Source organism: Brienomyrus brachyistius, unplaced genomic scaffold (genome assembly GCF_023856365.1).
Source record: "Brienomyrus brachyistius isolate T26 unplaced genomic scaffold, BBRACH_0.4 scaffold69, whole genome shotgun sequence".
NCBI lineage: Eukaryota > Metazoa > Chordata > Actinopteri > Osteoglossiformes > Mormyridae > Brienomyrus > Brienomyrus brachyistius.
Window position 1 is genome coordinate 853,861 of NW_026042344.1, and position 17,900 is coordinate 871,760.

Sequence of the window (17,900 nt, forward strand, 5' to 3'; positions counted from 1 at the left end):
TTTTTTTGTCTCTGTCCTGTTGCTCTCTCTCCCGGAGTTGACGGAGAAGATAAATATTGGACTGATCCGCTATAGCGTCCTCCTTATTTTCCGCAACCCCCGCCGTGATTAATGGACTCTACAGGTAAAGGGAGAATAGCTAGATACCTATACTAACAAAAGGTATGATATACGAGATTGTGATAAAACTGATAGAGGATATATATGCTCACTACGAACACGTCATACTAACCCATGTTTTGATACGAAGGGAAACGTGTGCCAATAGTACTATTGGCCCCCCCGAGATATGCTATTTGAAGTCGGTCCTCACATCCTTTGTGTGAGTACCATCCACGTCCATGAACATCTACCATACGTGCCGTATTCCGGATGCTAGAATAACACATATATTTGGAAATGGCAAAACAAAACATATTGGTTAAAAATTCGAACACCTTATGAAAGTATAAACCAAACGCAAATGTCACAAGCAACGCAGTTACTGAATATTTTTGAATGTGTGAAACTAACGTCAATATCTGTCATTACTTGTTGCACATGCTTGAAAATTAGTCAGAAATCTGTCCACTTAAAACTACGTAAATAAATTCTCTACTTGATGGGCTGGTGCTGAATGAATAGGCCAGCTGGCCAACTTGTGTCTGTGCCACTGACTGGCATCCTGACATATAATGACTTTTCCCCCCTCACTGTAAAAAGTCCAGACAGCAAATTAGTTAACAGTAATTAGTAATCACGTGTAGTTCTCATTTATCGTGATGTAAACTTCAAAACCTTTTCTGCACATTTTAATGATTTAATTAATATTACCTAATTTGTTTATCATTTTCTGCAATCACTGTATGTTAAAGCAAGTTTTAAAACTAGCTGTAAAATTATTGATGCTGTTGTTGAGCTGAAATTTGTTGCCGGAGCCTTAGGATATGCCTCTATACACAGGAGTGAGGGGATGGATACACTATTCTATGGATGCCTCTGAAGAGAATAATTATCCCGATTTTATATTGAGAGAGATGGTTAATTCCATTTTAATGCAGACTGGGTTCACAGCCCCTGTTCTGCCCTTGATCTTTTGCATGCATGCTATCATGTATTAGTTTACTCTGAATTTTGATCACATGTCAAACTAAATAAATTTTGGACTGGATTCCATGTTTTTACGCTGTAAGTTACATTTTTATTTCAGCATAATTATAAGATCCCGCAGGTAGAAAATAAGTCTGTTACTTAATAAATGACCATAAAGTAGTTGCTGCTGTATATATTCCATAAATATACTGAACTGGAGTTCTATGCATCCTTACAAAGTAATAACTGTAAGCGTTCTTTAAGTATGAAAGAGTTTAGGACATTGTCACCTGCAGTGGATGGCCACATGTCCCCATAATTATAACTTTAGATTATATTTCTGCATGACTGAGTATTCACTGAGTAACTGGTAGTGTTGGATGGTATTCACGCCTCATATTTACCATTTATATCAGTCTTCAAAGTGTTTAGATTATTAAGGCTGGTCTTGGTTGTTTTCTTGCCTGGAGAAACAGAAGTTTGATGCCATGACGCCACAGCTGCTCGCCGTTCCTGTCAGTACGGTGGAGGTAAGAGTTTGAAACGTTCATCAGCCTGTCAGCTACGCATCTCGCCTGGATACAGGACTCAGCTTTTATTCTTCCGTAATACGCCCTAAGCCCCTCACTCTACTCAATCTCAGTGCTGTTTGGTAGTAAATAAGTCATTGTCACTGACTGCCACAGATTACGGAAATTAAATGGCACAAGTGTAACCCTGTCATTTTAAAGAGGGTAAACTCTGATCAGGAAATTTACGATGTCAGAATAAACTGATTTTTTAAAAGAACTAACTAATGTGCCCTAATAAGGAAATGCATACAATCAGAATAAAATATCTGTGGTTTTTAACAGTGGTACAGTAACAGTCTGATAAAGAAAGGTATCAGATCAATATATCTATAGCATGTAATGGAACTTGCATGAATATATTCTCCCCTCCGGAATTCATAGTTCCAGTAGTTATCAGAAATTGCCGTTATTCGGAAAATTACAGACTATGAACAAAAACGGACAATGCAAGAAAATAAAAGAATGTGTATGACGGAACTCTAGAGTATTTTTGCAAGGGTGGGTACTAGCTGGTTTATGTACTAGCTCACATTCAAGAAACACCATAAATGCTACTCATACACAGTTGGGGGGCAGGGGTCAATACATAGACCAAGTCCTTGTGCCTGTAATCGGAAGGTCACCGGTTCAAACCCAGCCTCATCACGTCTGCGGGTCCTCGAGCAAGGCCCTTAATTCCCCCCAGCTCCCTAGACGCCCCAACAGGTAGCTGCCCTTCACAGACAACTTACTCCACAAAGGGCATGTTGAGGGAGACACAAAAAACGCAATATCCCCACAGGGATTAATAAAGTATTGATTATTATTATTATTATTATAAGTTGTAGACGATGAATTCCAGCTGAATGATGTTAATTTACACATTGCTGAAACTAAAGTGGAACACCTCAACATAAATGATCTAGAAGCAGGCAGTGTGAAGGTGTCCACATCACATGGCGATGTGGTGAAGGGGCCTCTGCAAACAACGTATGGGAAACAGAAGAAAGGAAAGAACCGGCAAAATTACACCCCACTGTCAAAAACGAGAGCCGGTGGCTGAAGCTGAACATCCTTCTCAGCCTGTTATTTGAATTTGTCAAATTGTTTTTAATCATTGTGGGATTAGCCCCATTGAACCCTTCACATACATACTTACAGCATCTCTAATATACTTTGAATTGTAAACATGTTTCTTCTCTACATCCATTTATCCATCCATCCATTTTCCAAACCGCTTATCCTATCGGGTCGCGGGGGGTCCGGAGCCTATCCCGGAAGCAATGGGCACGAGGCTGGGAACAACCCAGGATGGGGGGCCAGCCCATCGCAGGGCACACTCACACACCATTCACTCACACAGGCACACCTATGGGCAATTTAGCGACTCCAATTAGCCTCAGCATGTTTTTGGACTGTGGGGGGAAACCGGAGTACCCGGAGGAAACCCCACGATGACATGGGGAGAACATGCAAACTCCACACACATGTGACCCAGGCGAAGACTCGAACCTGGGTCCCAGAGGTGTGAGGCAACAGTGCTAACCACTGCACCACCATGCCGCCCCTACATCCATTTATTTCTTACCTATTATGCAATGTAAGGGGAATCTTACTAATGCTAATAATTACAACTAATATTGTAACTGTGTTTTGCTTATGTTTGGAAGTCCTGGGTTAAGGACGAGGAGTTTTGTGCGTGCATGCGTGCCTGCATGTGTGCATGCCTGTGTAAGTACCTACCTGTCTGCGTGCCTGTGTACATGTCTGCCTGTGTGAGTGCATGCGTGCTTGTGTGGGTGCGTGCATTCCTGTGTAAGTACCTACCTGTCTGCGCGCCTGTGTGTGTCCGTGTGTGTGCCTGCCTGTGTGTATATGTCTGTGTGTGTGCATGCCTCTGTGCATGCCTGTGCTTGCGTGCCTGTGTCCGTGCATTCCTGTGTGCTTGTATGCACCTGTGTCTCTGTGTGTCCTTGCATGCATGGGTGCCTCTGAGTGCCTGTGAGCCTACCTGTGTCTGTGCCTGCCTATGTGTGTGTGTGTCTGCGTGCGTGCCTGTGTGCGTACATTTGTGCGTGCCTATGTGTGTGTGTGCCTGCCTGTGTGCGTGTGTGCTTGACTGTTTGGAGGAGTGCCTTTATGCATGTGTGCATACTTGCCTGTCTGTGTTCGCGCGCGCTTGCCTGTCTGCCTGCCTACTTACATGCCTGCCTACTTACATGCCTGCCTACTTACATGCCTGCCTGTGTGCACCATTCACACTCATGGTCAACTTGTTAACTCCAATTAACCGCAGTATGTTCCCAGAGGCGGGTGGCACGGTGATGCAGTGGTTAGCGCTTTCGCCTCACACCTCTGGGATTTGGGTTTAAATGCGGCCCTGAACAGGAGAAGCCCCTGCGGCCCTGAACAGGAGAAGCAGTTTCAGAAGATGGATGGTTGGATGGTCCCAGAGTTGTGAGACAACAGTGCTAACCACTGCACCACTGTGCCATCCCCATGTATGGGATATATAGGAGAAAACCTGTTACAGTTATCCAGTGTGTAACATGTCAAATCATATGACCCAGCCTGTTCCTAAAGGGGACTCGAGAGATTCTGAGTTTAAGAGCCAATAAGGCACAGTTTAAGTCTCTGTAGTGTAAAAATAATGTAACAACAAACAGTTCTATCAACCTGTATGAAGCATATGCAAAATCAATGAACAATGCAAAAATAAGTGTAACTGTCCTGCACTATGTAGCGTATAGTATAGTCATATATACTTAGTCAGTTAATTTTTAATTAGTTACAATTTTGATACAAATTACTATACATTTTAGAAGAAAAATGTTCTATCTATAATTTCTCATGTGTCAGTAATGGCTGGCTGCTTTTGCCAGGTTCCATGTATAAAGTAAATAAGGCTGAATTTTACTTAAATATATGTAGTGCTGATATTAGGAAGAACCATCATTCTTTAGAATTCCACATCCTTTTAAGTTTGGTTCTAATTGTGGTTGAGGAATACCTTCTCTTAGCATCCAAGAGATAGCTTCATTTTCGATTTTGTATTTGTCGCTCCCTCGCTCAGACCTTTGTTCTGTAAACTGCTGTTCAATACTCTCAGCTGTAAGCTTTTCGTTGATCTTTGTAAATACCGTTCTGAATACGCCTGGATGGCTCTGGATAGCATCCAGTAGTCCACAGCTACGAAGCCCATCCTGGAACCTATAAAAAATTTTGATACATTGATCAAAAGAGAAAAAAAACATCCACTAATTTTGAATGCCCTATAAACTTTGAACATGGATAATACATGATGAGGAACATGCCTTTCAAAGTGTTTCCTTATCCTGAAGGACAAACCAATTAATGACGTCTTGCACCACTTCATTTTTATTACTGACAGAGATGCTTCGCAGACATCCAGCCAGCATCAGGTGGGTCTCACATCTTTCAACAGCTTTGTTCAGGTTTTTCTTAAACTCTGAAGCCACAACTTGACACTGGATTGAAAACATTTATTTTTACAGTGAATTATTTGTTCATGCAAACATTAATATCAAGCTTTTCAAATGCACATGAGCATAAAGAGAACTGACAAAACGTACTAAAGAATACGTAAACATTGCTATAAACACCATTTTAAAATTGTACAGCAGTCTGAAATGCAATTATTCACGTTCTTCCCCTACCTCTGACAGCAAGCTTTTTAATTCATGATCATGAATGTCCTCAATGTCTGCACTTTCTGCACCTGACACTATGGCTTGATACAAGACTGGAGCAAAGAAACGTGGGGATGGTCCTCCTTGAACTATGCCCATTGCAATCAACTCTCCTGCATAAAAGTAGCTGTTTTCTTTTAAAGCTACCAGAGAAAGATGAGAAATCATGCAATTACATTCTCAACAGTAACCAAAGCCTGACATATATATGAAATGTTTGATGGTTTCCCTCTGCAACACTTACACACATATATGGCACTCCAAAACTCGCTGGTAGTCAGAACCTGTGAACACTGGGCTCTGCCTTATATGTTGAAATGCAAGTCTGAAGAACTCCCTCATTGGGCCACCCATATAAACTGCTTCTACAGAATTTCCCTCATAAGTGAATTTGGCATCAATTCTCTTTCTGGCAGAGAAATTTGGTCTCCTCATTGTGCGGACAGCACCATCCTAAATGTTCTTCCGGTTGATGTTGAAGCGAAGAGCTTCATCCTTATCAATATTCCTTTTGCAGCATCTGCAAGACATCCTGCAGCCTGAAAAGACAGTCACACAACCAAACATAAAAAAACACTACATAACAAAATTGCGACATTTGAACATTAAACTCACTTGACATTTCTATCAATGACTCTTCTATAGCTCGACTGATTTGTTCATCCTCTGACTCACTCACATCAGAGCAAACAAGGTCCAAATAGTCCCTGAAAAAATTTGCTCATTTGAGGTTGTTCTTACATTTTCTATCTTTCTGAGACCTCATTTACATTAATCATACCTGTATGTACAAACAGATGGACTTTCTGTGTCTATAACAGTGGAAGTTAAAATCTGCGGGGTGATATCAGCTTGGATGTTAGCTAGTGATTGTGAAGTACAAGGTGCTTCCTCTGCCTGGCATCTGGTATCTGGCTGTTGGTTTTGCTTTACAAGAAGAAGAATATAAAGACATTTTCATTTAAATGATACATTAAAATCACTCAGCATACATCTAAATACTTTAACAAATGCTCAGCAAGTTTTAAAGTCCATTTAACACACATTGAAATAATGTCTCAGGTGATGCAAGACAAAAAAAGTCTAAATCATGTATTTTACCTTGAGCACTGTTCAACATGCTGAACTAGAGACTGCATGGGAATATAATTTCTACAGGTCTGACATTTTTCCAGCACCAATGCTTGGCCCTTAAGGTAGAAAGCATAACAGTTAAACACAGCATAATACAAAGAAGACATATGTAAATCTCTGAACATAACTCTATTTAGTAATTATTTGTAGTAGTTTAAAGAAATTGAAGATATTTCGTAGGAGAAGTGAGATGCTTTCATGAAACATTTACAAGTGTACAAAAAAGGCAAGATTTTTTGTGACTAACCTCATTAAGCTTACACAATCCATCTGTGCTTATGCTAACTTGGACGGAGTGGACGGATATAGTCGACTGCCTGATTCAAACCACTCTCTGTTCTAAGGTATTTCACGCTATATCCATTGGGTGGTATTGGCAGAGGTTCCAAATATATTGATCTAAAACATGCCAAAATTTGAAATCCTCCAGAAGTATTAAGTGGTGGATAAGCTGCATACAGGACATCTCAGAGGTCTTTGTAATTGCCATTTTTATCTGGGAATGTTATTCGCTTCCTACCTAGGCCACAGTTCTGTAAATGACTATGTTCTTCTGGCAAAGGATGGACATCTTTTTCCGCAAAACAGAAGAAGTCATGTGTCCATGACTCTGTTGTTATACTTGCTCTCTATTTCACCCTTTGGTATGGGTCCCTTTGTCCTCTTAAAACGGTCATACAACTGGAACAGCTGGACTAGATTTCTTTCAATCTGGTCCTGTCTAGATGTGTTAAATTCAGAATGTGCAACAAGTGCAGAAAGACTGGCTGAGGTTGACACCCCAGGTGTTTGATTTGACACCAGTGATGTCGCTTCTGCTACAACTATGTCTGAATTTTCAGACTGTCTCATTAATATCCTTGCAGCTTGATGCAGAAGTCTGGCTAACTTTGGAGACTCGCCACTGGGAAAAAATGCACAATACAGTATGTACTCAGTTATCCAGACATAATTAGTCTAATGTCTGTTTCAGCAAAGAGTAGCTGTAACTGGTGATTGTGATCTCACACACTACTAAAACAAAAGTTTAACGAATAATATAGCATTAATAAAATAATGTCATATTAAAGTGAAAAAAGTACTTTTAAATCACATAGCTTTCTAAATTTTAACGTCAAGATATAGCAAGTTCGACCCAATGAAAAACATAACTTCTAAATACTAAGAAGTGCAGGGTGCTGACTACTTGTCATCTACTTAGATTTCCAAAAGGCTTTTGATGTTGTCCCCCACAAGAGGCTCCTACTTAAACTCAAAGTGACAGGTATTTTAGGTACCGTAGCCACCTGGATTGATAACTGGTTAACAGATAGGAAACAGCGAGTAGTTATAAGAGGCACAATGTCACAGTGGGCTTGCGTTCATAGTGGGGTACCGCAGGGTTCGATTTTAGGACCACTATTGTTCCTAATTTACATAAATGATATGGATACCAATATATACAGTAAACTGGTGAAATTTGCAGATGACACCAAGGTGGGTGGTGTAGCAGATACTGAATTAGTGGCTCAGCAGCTACAGCGGGATCTTGATTTAATTAGTGACTGGGCCGATACCTGGCAGATGAAATTTAACGTCGATAAATGTAAGGTACTCCATCTAGGGAGCAGAAATATAAAGTACAGGTATTTCATGGGTGTCACTGAAATAAAGGTAGCTGATCATGAGAAAGACCTTGGTGTGTATGTTGATGCTTCCATGTCCCATTCTCGCCAGTGTGGGGAAGCAATAAAAAAGGCCAATAGGATGTTGGGGTATATCTCCAGGTGTGTGGAGTTTAAGTCAAGGGAGGTAATGCTAAGATTATACAATTCCTTGGTGAGACCTCACCTAGAATATTGTGTGCAGGTTTGGTCACCATATCTTAAAAAGGACATTGTGGCCTTAGAAAAGGTGCAGCGTAGGGCTACAAAAATGATTCCTGGTCTTAGAGGAATGTCATACGAGGAACGGTTACTTGAGCTAAATCTGTTCAGTCTCAAGCAAAGGAGATTGAGGGGGGACATGATCTAGGTATATAAGATTCTAACAGGTTTGGATGCTGTTCAACCAAATAGTTACTTCAGCATTAGTTTAAATACACGAACTCGTGGCCATAGGTGGAAATTAGCGGGAGAACATTTCAAGCTGGATTTAAGGAAGCACTTCTTTACGCAGCGTGTAGTCAGAGTATGGAATAGCCTTCCTGATAATGTAGTGCAAGCTGAATCCTTGGGTTCCTTTAAATCAGAGCTAGATAAGATTTTAACGACTCTGAGCTATTAGTTTAGTTCTCCCCAAGCGAGCTTGATGGGCCGAATGGCCTCCTCTCGTTTGTATAGTTCTTATGTTCTTATGTTCTGATTACTTCTGTTGCTTAGTTCGATGTTATTTTATTTCCAGGTGTGATGTGCCGAGTATGAAGCTATTCGCCGCATTATAAGTATGAAAAGAAGACAGAATATCAAAAATATCGAGGCAGAATTAATTCAACAAAGTATCAAAAATATTATTCAAGAAAATGAAACACTTCTTGCGACTGAAGGCGTCTGTCGTCGAAAAGCGAAGCATTACTGTCGCCTTTAAATCATGTCACATTTGCGACGTTTTACAGGAGGTAGTTAATCTTAACTTCAGGTTTGTCTGTAAAATATCATTATAAACAAGTAATGTGAGTTTTCAGTTTGCTTAAAGCAAGATAAATGAAGTTACACTTCCTTTAAAATGAAAGATTACAATCCGTGGCAGAGGGGCAGTTTGCAGCACAACACCGGCATTAAACATCAGCATAATTAAAGCCAAACTAAATGAGTTTAGCGTCATTCGGTAATTACATAGCACAATTATATAACTTAATACATACATATAATGTAAGGACTTCCATATATTGCTGACCAGGAAAAACTTTAAGTTCTAACACGCTGTCAGCGCGTGCCTCGGTGTCCCCACAGTGCACCCACAGTCCTTTGCATGCACCGGTGCGCCCTTAAAACTGCAGGAGCCTTCTTACAGGCATGATTTTTATGATCGCGCATTGCATTTGTTTGACTTTATTAGGCTAAAACTTTTGTTCTAACTCAGACTTTCAGTTTCATGATGCAGGCCCCAGGTGCTACACAGTTAATGGTCCCTGAGTGCACCACAGCTTTCGCTATAAAACAATCTCTCTACAGCCATATTTGGGGGCTGCCACAGGGGTGGCCAGAGGTTTCCAAGGAGGGATGTGGCCGCCCCTTGGAGGCGCCCTTGACATTAAGAGGTGGGGAGATACAGTATATTGTCACACTGGGCCTCCTGACCCTTTGGGCCAGTAAGGCCAGTGTCTCTCTCCGGTAGGCGATCACCTCTTTATGGTGTCTTTCATACTGCTCCATCAGGGCTGCCGGTTCCTCCCGGATGCCCCTCAGAACAGATATTTTTTCCACCTTCAGACCTGAGGAGCTCTTCACTACATTGGCAGCGAATGTTTCTGCACCAGTGGGCTTGAGTGCGTGGGGGGAAGGAGGGGCGTGTGGTGACAAGGAAGCAGGATGGTTGGGGTTTGGTGATCTACCAGACTGAAAGGTATTCTGGGGACTCAGGGGACAGTGTCGCCCTGATGTAGAGGGGCCTATAGGAGGGATGGCTGATGTAGAGGAGCCAGGTGTGGAGGTGCCACACATTGAGGAACCCTGGTGATCACACTACAGGGGGACAAATGTTGGTGGGCCAAGAGGAAGTGGCTGGGGAGTAGAAAGCACAGATGTCTGGGAGGTGGGTAGACTACAGAGATTTATGCACCCCGGGACTCCCTCAAGTGCTTCTGAGATCTAGGATGGCCAATACTCGGTCCTCCCCAGGAGTGAGAGAATGCAGACTGGTGCTCCCCCCAGCCCACCTCACCTGCTCCCTCCAGAGTGCTGCAACCATCCTTTTGGTGATGCTGACATCGTCCCTGCACTTCCTCCTCATACCCTCTGCCAGGCGGCAGCAGCCATGGCCCGCAGAATGTATCTTTTTTCTTTCATCTCCTGCTATATATTTTCCTGATATATATTTGTCTTTTGCAAAGTGCATCGTGGTATAGGAAACGTACCCCAGAGCAGGACTTCAGACTAAACCATTTTCGGGAAGGGTAGGTGTGCTTGGGGTGAAAAAACTTTACATTAACTGGTGAGATAGATTAATTTTATCTGTACTTTTTTGAATATGAAGAATTATATTATTTTGGGGGATATCTCCCTATTTTACTGCTGGAGGGAGCCCCTCCCCCCAAATTTATGCCTGACCCACAAACCCACACACTGTTCACAGATGAGAACAGCGCAGACCCTGCACGGTCATGTTTGGCAACTCCTTCCAATTTTATAGCCCAAACCAGGAGTAAAAGATGTCGAAAATCAGACCCTTCATAAACTTTTCTATCTTCAATGATACTCCATAATGCTGCTTAAAATGAAGCAATGCACGCACAAGTTAAAGCTCTTTTCGTTTTAATGAATGAGGAAAGAAATAGTTTTGGATAAAGAAATGAATTAGTCTTTTTTTTCCATGTGAGCATCCTCCTGCAGCCTTTAAATATGGAAAAGTGGCTGATGGATGGACTTCTGAGTGAAACTCATTACCCCAAATTTTCTTAAATTGGCTTATATATTTACAACATGGTGACTGCAACAATAATACACCTACGACTGTGGTGTTCTACCTAGAGCACCACTAGAGGGAGCTCACACATTCTATTGTACTTGCCACAGTAACAACAGTGATGTATAGGAACAGTTAGAAGCCGGTAATTTATATATAAAAAATGTAATTTCATTAATCTGAATGGGTGGGCCCAGCTGTCAATCCCACCCAGGCCTATCCATAGCTCCGCCTCTGTGTCAGTCCATCTCTTTGCAGTCCAAGTTGTACATCTACCAATCTGGACAGCAAATTTACAACCGTTCTGTTTCGGTGGTTATATTTAAGGAATGTCACATTAGTAAATTCACGCTTTACATGAACATCTGAAATGGGCAGAGACAAAATCTGCAGTACAGGCAGACCAATGTCTTTAAAACTCCTTTTTCCTTCAGCACCCTCATACTGCAAAACCTCAATCCAAAGTTCTCCATGTTGTTCATCTCTGTGAAACTGCAACAGGAGAGCTCTCTCCACTGGTTTTCTAATTCACCAAGGGAACAGGAAAGGCCCTCTTTTGGTAGGCTGCCTACTGCAGGTAATCTTACCCGGGGATGTAGCATCTCCAGCTTACTCAAGTGACTCTGGAAGTCGCATTTGATACTGTGTCCAGAAGCAGTCCATGCTGCGCTTAGGAATGACGTCTGTTTCAGTGTAGAATTGACTGTAAATTCCTAGCAAAAAAAACTGCCAGAAAAGTATTGCAAAATTGCTGTTAATCACTGTAAAACCCCCAGCTCCATGGGTGTCCCTACAGGTGGCTGCCCTTTGCTGCCAGGCTTGCTGTCACCTTCGTCTGTGCCCATGTGTCAAGTAGGGCAAAATGGGGTAGGTGAAAATAGAATTTCCCCAAGGGGAGTAACAAAGTACCTTCATTTCATTTAGAAAAGAATTCCAAAATGTCTTTTACAGGTTTTGTCGTATGTAAATTACAGCAATTGTCTTTTTTAAACAGAAAAATAACAATTAACTGTAATCTAGTTTAAAATGTTATCATGTATTCTATTCAAATTATTGAAGTTACCTGGCAACTGGAATTGGCAAATACTATTGATTCCAATGAAACATTTGAAACCACAAAATCACATGAAGAAAACGTACGCTGACCGTTACTGAAACGACCTGGTATCTGTTTCATACCTCACTTTACAACACACAGGACTTTTTTTAAACAATTTAAAGGCACAAGTTATTTTACGTCATGGCCAAGCCACCTTTGCTAGTTTAATGGCAGAAAAATAGTCAAAGCCAGGCGCCTGGTCCACAAGGGATGTACTCAGTCACTGCTGTGTTTATGGTTTAAACATGCTATAAACTAATTTTTTCTAACATTTTCTTTAAGAGCTAGGTGCACTTGCACCTTGGTGGATTGCTATTATATTTGTGGATTTGCCAGGTAGAAGAAAAGAATGCTTCTCTACAGAGATACAGAAACAAATCTGCTTGTACACAATGTGAAAGCGTTTGAGCAGACCATCTACAACAACAGCAGGATTCCACCAAAGTAGAGGTCTGCATTCCCGTAGAATCCATGGCAATTAAGTGCAGGGCAGGACAAACTTTCATTTTTGAATGCAGGAGCACAAGGGAAGTGACTGATATGCTCGCAGTAAAAAGAATGAAACAAGTGCTTTTTGTTATCAAACAATTATTTATTTGCATGAGTAAATAGAAAATTACACAACAAAGTATAGCACGATATCACAACATTACATTGTCTCAAAGCGCTTTAGAGCACCCCCACCCAAAGCCCCCAGTGAGTAAGCCATAGGCGACAGTGGCAAGGAAAAACTCCCTAGAAGGAAGAAACCTTGGGAGGCACCAGACTCAAAGGGGAAGCCCAAACCTCCAGGGGCCGGCAGGGAGAGTGAAAAACACACACATCAGATAACTGCAACAGGTATTCTTCTACATATCCTATACATATGCATGGTACAGTGGTTAGCACTGTTGCCTCACACCTCTGGGAACATTTATCCATTTTCTAAAACCGCTTCTCCTGTTCAGGGATGTGGGGATCAATTTGCCTTTTGGAACAGGCGGTCAGATGGATCCCAGAGGCTACAGGCACGAGGCAGGGAACAACCCAGGATGGGACACCAACCCATCACAGGGCAGGCTCACACACACAGATCATTCACACACACACACACACACACAAACACTCACCATTCATTCACACACCATTCATAAACACCATTCACACACCAGTCACTCACACAGCATTCACTCACACACACACCATTCATAAACACCATTCACACAGCATTCACTCACACACACCATTCATAAACACCAGACACACACCAGTCACTCACACACCATTCACTCCCCATTCACACACACATAGACCATTCACATACACCATATACTCACACACACCATTCACTCACACACGCCATTACCACTCACACTCACTCACACATGCCATTACCTCACACACACCATTCACACACCTGTCACTCACACACACCATTCAATCACCATTCTCATACACACACACACACCACTTACACACACCATTCACACCCATCATTACCAAACACACTCACATACCATTGACATATACCACATTCCCATTTGATGTGGACACCTTCACACTGCCTGCTTCTAGATTATTTATGTTCAGGTGTTCCACTAATAATTTGTCCACTTTAGTTCCAGCAATTTCCCAATTAAGAGCATTCAGCTGGAATTCACTGTCTACAACCTCTATCTCCACATCCATAATTTCCAATTCAAATTCTGAATTAAAACCCCTCTCTGCAGTCTCCTCCAATTTGACCTCTCCAATTTGTATTTCGACAATTTCAAATTTATCATTTACACCATCTAGCTCAAACTGGCAGAGGTCGACCACTACGGCTCCTATTTTCAGCCTGTCTTGGTGGTCATCTGCAGGCTTTATGGAGACTGTCCTTTCATTTAACAGAAAAACCTCTAACCCATGCATGTCTAACCCCTTATCCCTCCCAGGCTGGTTGATGGGTGGAGTTGCTGGGGAGCACTCTCCTTCTTCACCCCAGCAGATGATCTCATCCCACTTGTCCCAGGCTGCCCAATACACATCATCCGTCCAGCTAACTGCCTTGGCAATTGGCTTTCGGGTGTGTGACACGATGGAACGGTCAGCCTGGTCAGAGGGTGATTCTGCTGGGGAGCACAGCTCTTCCTCATCTTCCCAGTCAATCACTTCCATCCACTTGTCCCAAGTTGCCCAGTATCGATCGTTGCTCCAGCTGACAGCTTTTGCAATTCGTTTGTTTCTGAATGAGGAAAAACACACAAGCAATACAATAGAGCTGTCAGTCACTCCTGGCACATGGAATTCAGTTCTGCACTGACACCTTCGCAATGAACAACTGCATTATAGCATAGGAAACTAGTTAACTTTCACATACAATTTACATATAATCAAGAAAGAAGCCTGGAACAATTTTAAATTTTACTAAATGGCAATATACTGATTTTAGTCACCAAACAAACTTTTCAGGTCTTGCTTCACTACTTTTATCTGTGTTTGTTGCAATACATCTGCCCTCTCCTGGTCTGCTGGAATATCATTGCTGTAGGCAGCACCGAGCGCAACCACCCGCATCCTCTTCCGAATGCAACATGAAAGCGCGGGAAAGCGCACGTGCAAAAGTGAAATATCATCTAGACTTTGCGGCACAGGAAACTAGCCGACTTGCACATAAAATTTAAATATAACCAACACAGTAGCCCGCAACAATATTCACTTTATTTAAAAGCAATGAACTAATTTACTCACAAGCAAGCGCAATTATTTACTTAAGCGCAGTAAAGCGCACGCGGAAAAGCGAAATATCAACTACACTTTGCGCATAAAATTTAAATATAATTAACATTGTACCCCGGAACAAAATCACTTTATTTAAAAGCAATATACTGACTTTACTCACCAAACATATTTTAATATACATGCAAATTTGACAGATACTAAATAAGAAAAATTATCCGATAAAATGGGAGCAGAAAAGCAACGTACCTCGTCATCTTGGTGCAGAAAACAAGTGAAGCTGCGTCTTTCAAACCGGCAGCGTCCCACGTGCCGAAGAGTCAAATGTAATCAAGCAACACGGCCCACACAATTAAATAATAACATCATAATAATTATAGCTCTTGTATAATTATTCTATATATTATTCTATAATTAGAGGAACAGACTTTTATAAGTTAACTTGTTCACCGAGAATAGTATACAACACCGTAAGCATATAACCCTTAAAGGATGATTAATTAAAATTCGCACATTCATCCTGCATAACATAAAACAATGACTTAAAGAGACTTAATATGAAATGAACGCTACTGTCCGAGGGCATTTATCTCCACAAATCGCTATGTAACATAATGTCTTAAATACTCTGATTTTCAGAATGACAGAATCTTAACATTTAAAACTTTGTTTTGCGATACCGATACGTAGTGATATTGGTATGTGGAACAACGTTATGTTACACACGCCTCCCACAATTCAAGAAGCTGTAGTTAGATTAAGAGCGTATTCACAATTTACCCGTTTGCCTTTTACCGTGACTGAGCACGATCCCCCACCCCAGCTGGTCTGCATTCCCCACATTGCAATTAACGATCCTGGCCTCAGCGCTTTTGTTACCGTGGGACTTTGTTATGTTGAAGAAAACATTAGAAGGGAACTTCTGTCGCACAACTGAATGAAATTTATGATTAATGCATGGCAGCATTCTCCAAGTACAGTGGGACGGACTCCCCAACGGACCGAGAGTGCTTGTGATGTAAAATACACTAAGATAATTCAGTTCCTTTAAAGAGCGGTTCTTTTAATACTCTGTATTATAATTTTCGTGTGCTGTCCCCTTAAAAAGCATATTACCAGTATTCCTTATTCAAATTGTCCCATTAAAAACTACAATCCCCAAACGTCAAATTGCATGCTTCTGCATGTCACCTACACTTCAGACTTCATCCTCAAAATCAAAGCAGTATTAACACAAGCGACATGTGCCATCACTTAAAGCCAATGTAACTTTTTTAAAATAAAGTCTGTTTCAACTGGATTTTTACCTAAGTAAAACAACCATTTTATGTTCTATTTATCTTAAAACTACTGAAACAAATAATTGGCTACAATGCAGTTCCGCTGTTTTGTTTGGCACCGTAAATTATGTCCTGCATTCTGTGGAAAAAAATGAAGGCTGAGGAATGTTACGTAACACAGTTAAAATGCAAAAGTTCTCTCTGGTGTAATTCACTGCATAAAACCATGGTATTAAGTGTGGTGTCTTCTTCTTAACACTCCCTGACTTTTGTATCCGTGACCATGAGATAGGGTGGGCTGCTTTTCTTCCTTCATTTTACTAGTGTTCCTCCCTTTCCTCCCAGCCTTGGCTGGTGGTTCAGGCAGCATCACCTTCTTTTAATGGACCCAGGTGTCATTTATTTTGAAGTGCAGAAAATGTTCTAGCAGAGGTCTTAGACAATTTCTGAATTACACAGAACTCTGACTTCTTCTGAAGCTGTGAGAAATTGTTCATCTGTAATTGTTGCATTGATATTTGTTGATGTGTGTGTGCCCTCCTTGAGCAGTAAAGGGGAGATCACATGCAGAGCTGATTTTCTGTAGTTTCTTAGTCTAAATAAAAATAAAATATTCTCTTCATATAGTCTGGAAGAGCCAATTAGTTATTTCTAGAAAAATAAATAGAGCCAATGAAGGAACCAGATGTCACAGTAACACAGGTCACTGTCTGTGGTGCTGGGTGTTGGGCTGGCGCTGAAGAAATAGGATAACTGGCCAAAGTGTCCCTGTGCCTCCACTGATTACAGGACATTAGTTAACAGTAATTAGCAATCACTTATAGTTCTCATTTATAATGATGTAAAATTATAAATATATATATATATCCATCCATCCATCCATCCATTTTCCAAACTGCTTATCCTACTGGGTCGCGGGGGTTCCTGAGCCTATCCCAGTTCCCAATGGGCACGAGGCAGGGAACAACCTAGGATGGGGGGCCAGCCCATCGCAGGTCACACTCACATACCATTCACTCTCACATGCACACCTATGGGCAATTTAGTAACTCCAATTAGCCTCAGCATGTTTTTGATTGTGGGGGTACACCGGAGTACCCGGAGGAAACCCCACGAGGACACGGGGAGAACATGCAAACTCCACACACATGTAATCCAGGCAGAGACTCGAACCTGGGTCCCAGAGGTGTGAGGCAACAGTGTTAACCACTGCACCACCATATATATATATATATGTAAATATATATATATATATATATATATATATATATATATATATATATTATGGACAAAATATAATCGTGATTTAATGTATCCCTTCTGCTCTTAAAAAAGCGCAATATGTCTGAATGACGAATATGTCTATTACGTTTTAATAATCTTGTTAATATTTGTTTACCTTTTTTTCTGTAATCACTCTATGTTAAAGCAATTTTTAAATCTAGCTGTGAAATTGATGATGCTGTTGTTATTCTGACTGTCTGAACATAAGTGAGGGGATGGATGCACTATTCTATGGAGGCCTCTGAAGAGAATAAATTATCCCAATATTATATTGGGAGAGATGATTAAATCAGAGCTAGATAAGATTTTAACAACTCTGAGCTATTAGTTAAGTTCTTCCCAAATGAGTTTGATGGGCCGAAAGGCCTCCTCTAATTTGTAAATTTCTTATGTTCTAAGACATACAGTACTGTGTGAAAGTCTTAGGCAGTCCAAAGAAATGTTTAAAGCTGTTTATCTGGGTAGCAAG

General features: G+C 41.2%; 1 protein-coding gene across 1 annotated transcript; it reads right to left on the minus strand.

Annotated features, from left to right (window-relative positions):
- Positions 1 to 13,614: 13,614 nt before the first annotated feature.
- Positions 13,615 to 16,782, minus strand: LOC125725676 (uncharacterized). The gene is made up of 2 exons (XM_049002550.1): positions 15,117 to 16,782; positions 13,615 to 14,373 (listed from the first exon to the last, which is right to left on the minus strand). Exons 1-2 carry the CDS (start codon positions 15,122 to 15,124, stop codon positions 13,656 to 13,658), a joined length of 726 nt encoding a protein of 241 aa, XP_048858507.1. The 5' UTR covers positions 15,125 to 16,782; the 3' UTR covers positions 13,615 to 13,655.
- Between the last annotated feature and the right edge of the window lie 1,118 nt (positions 16,783 to 17,900).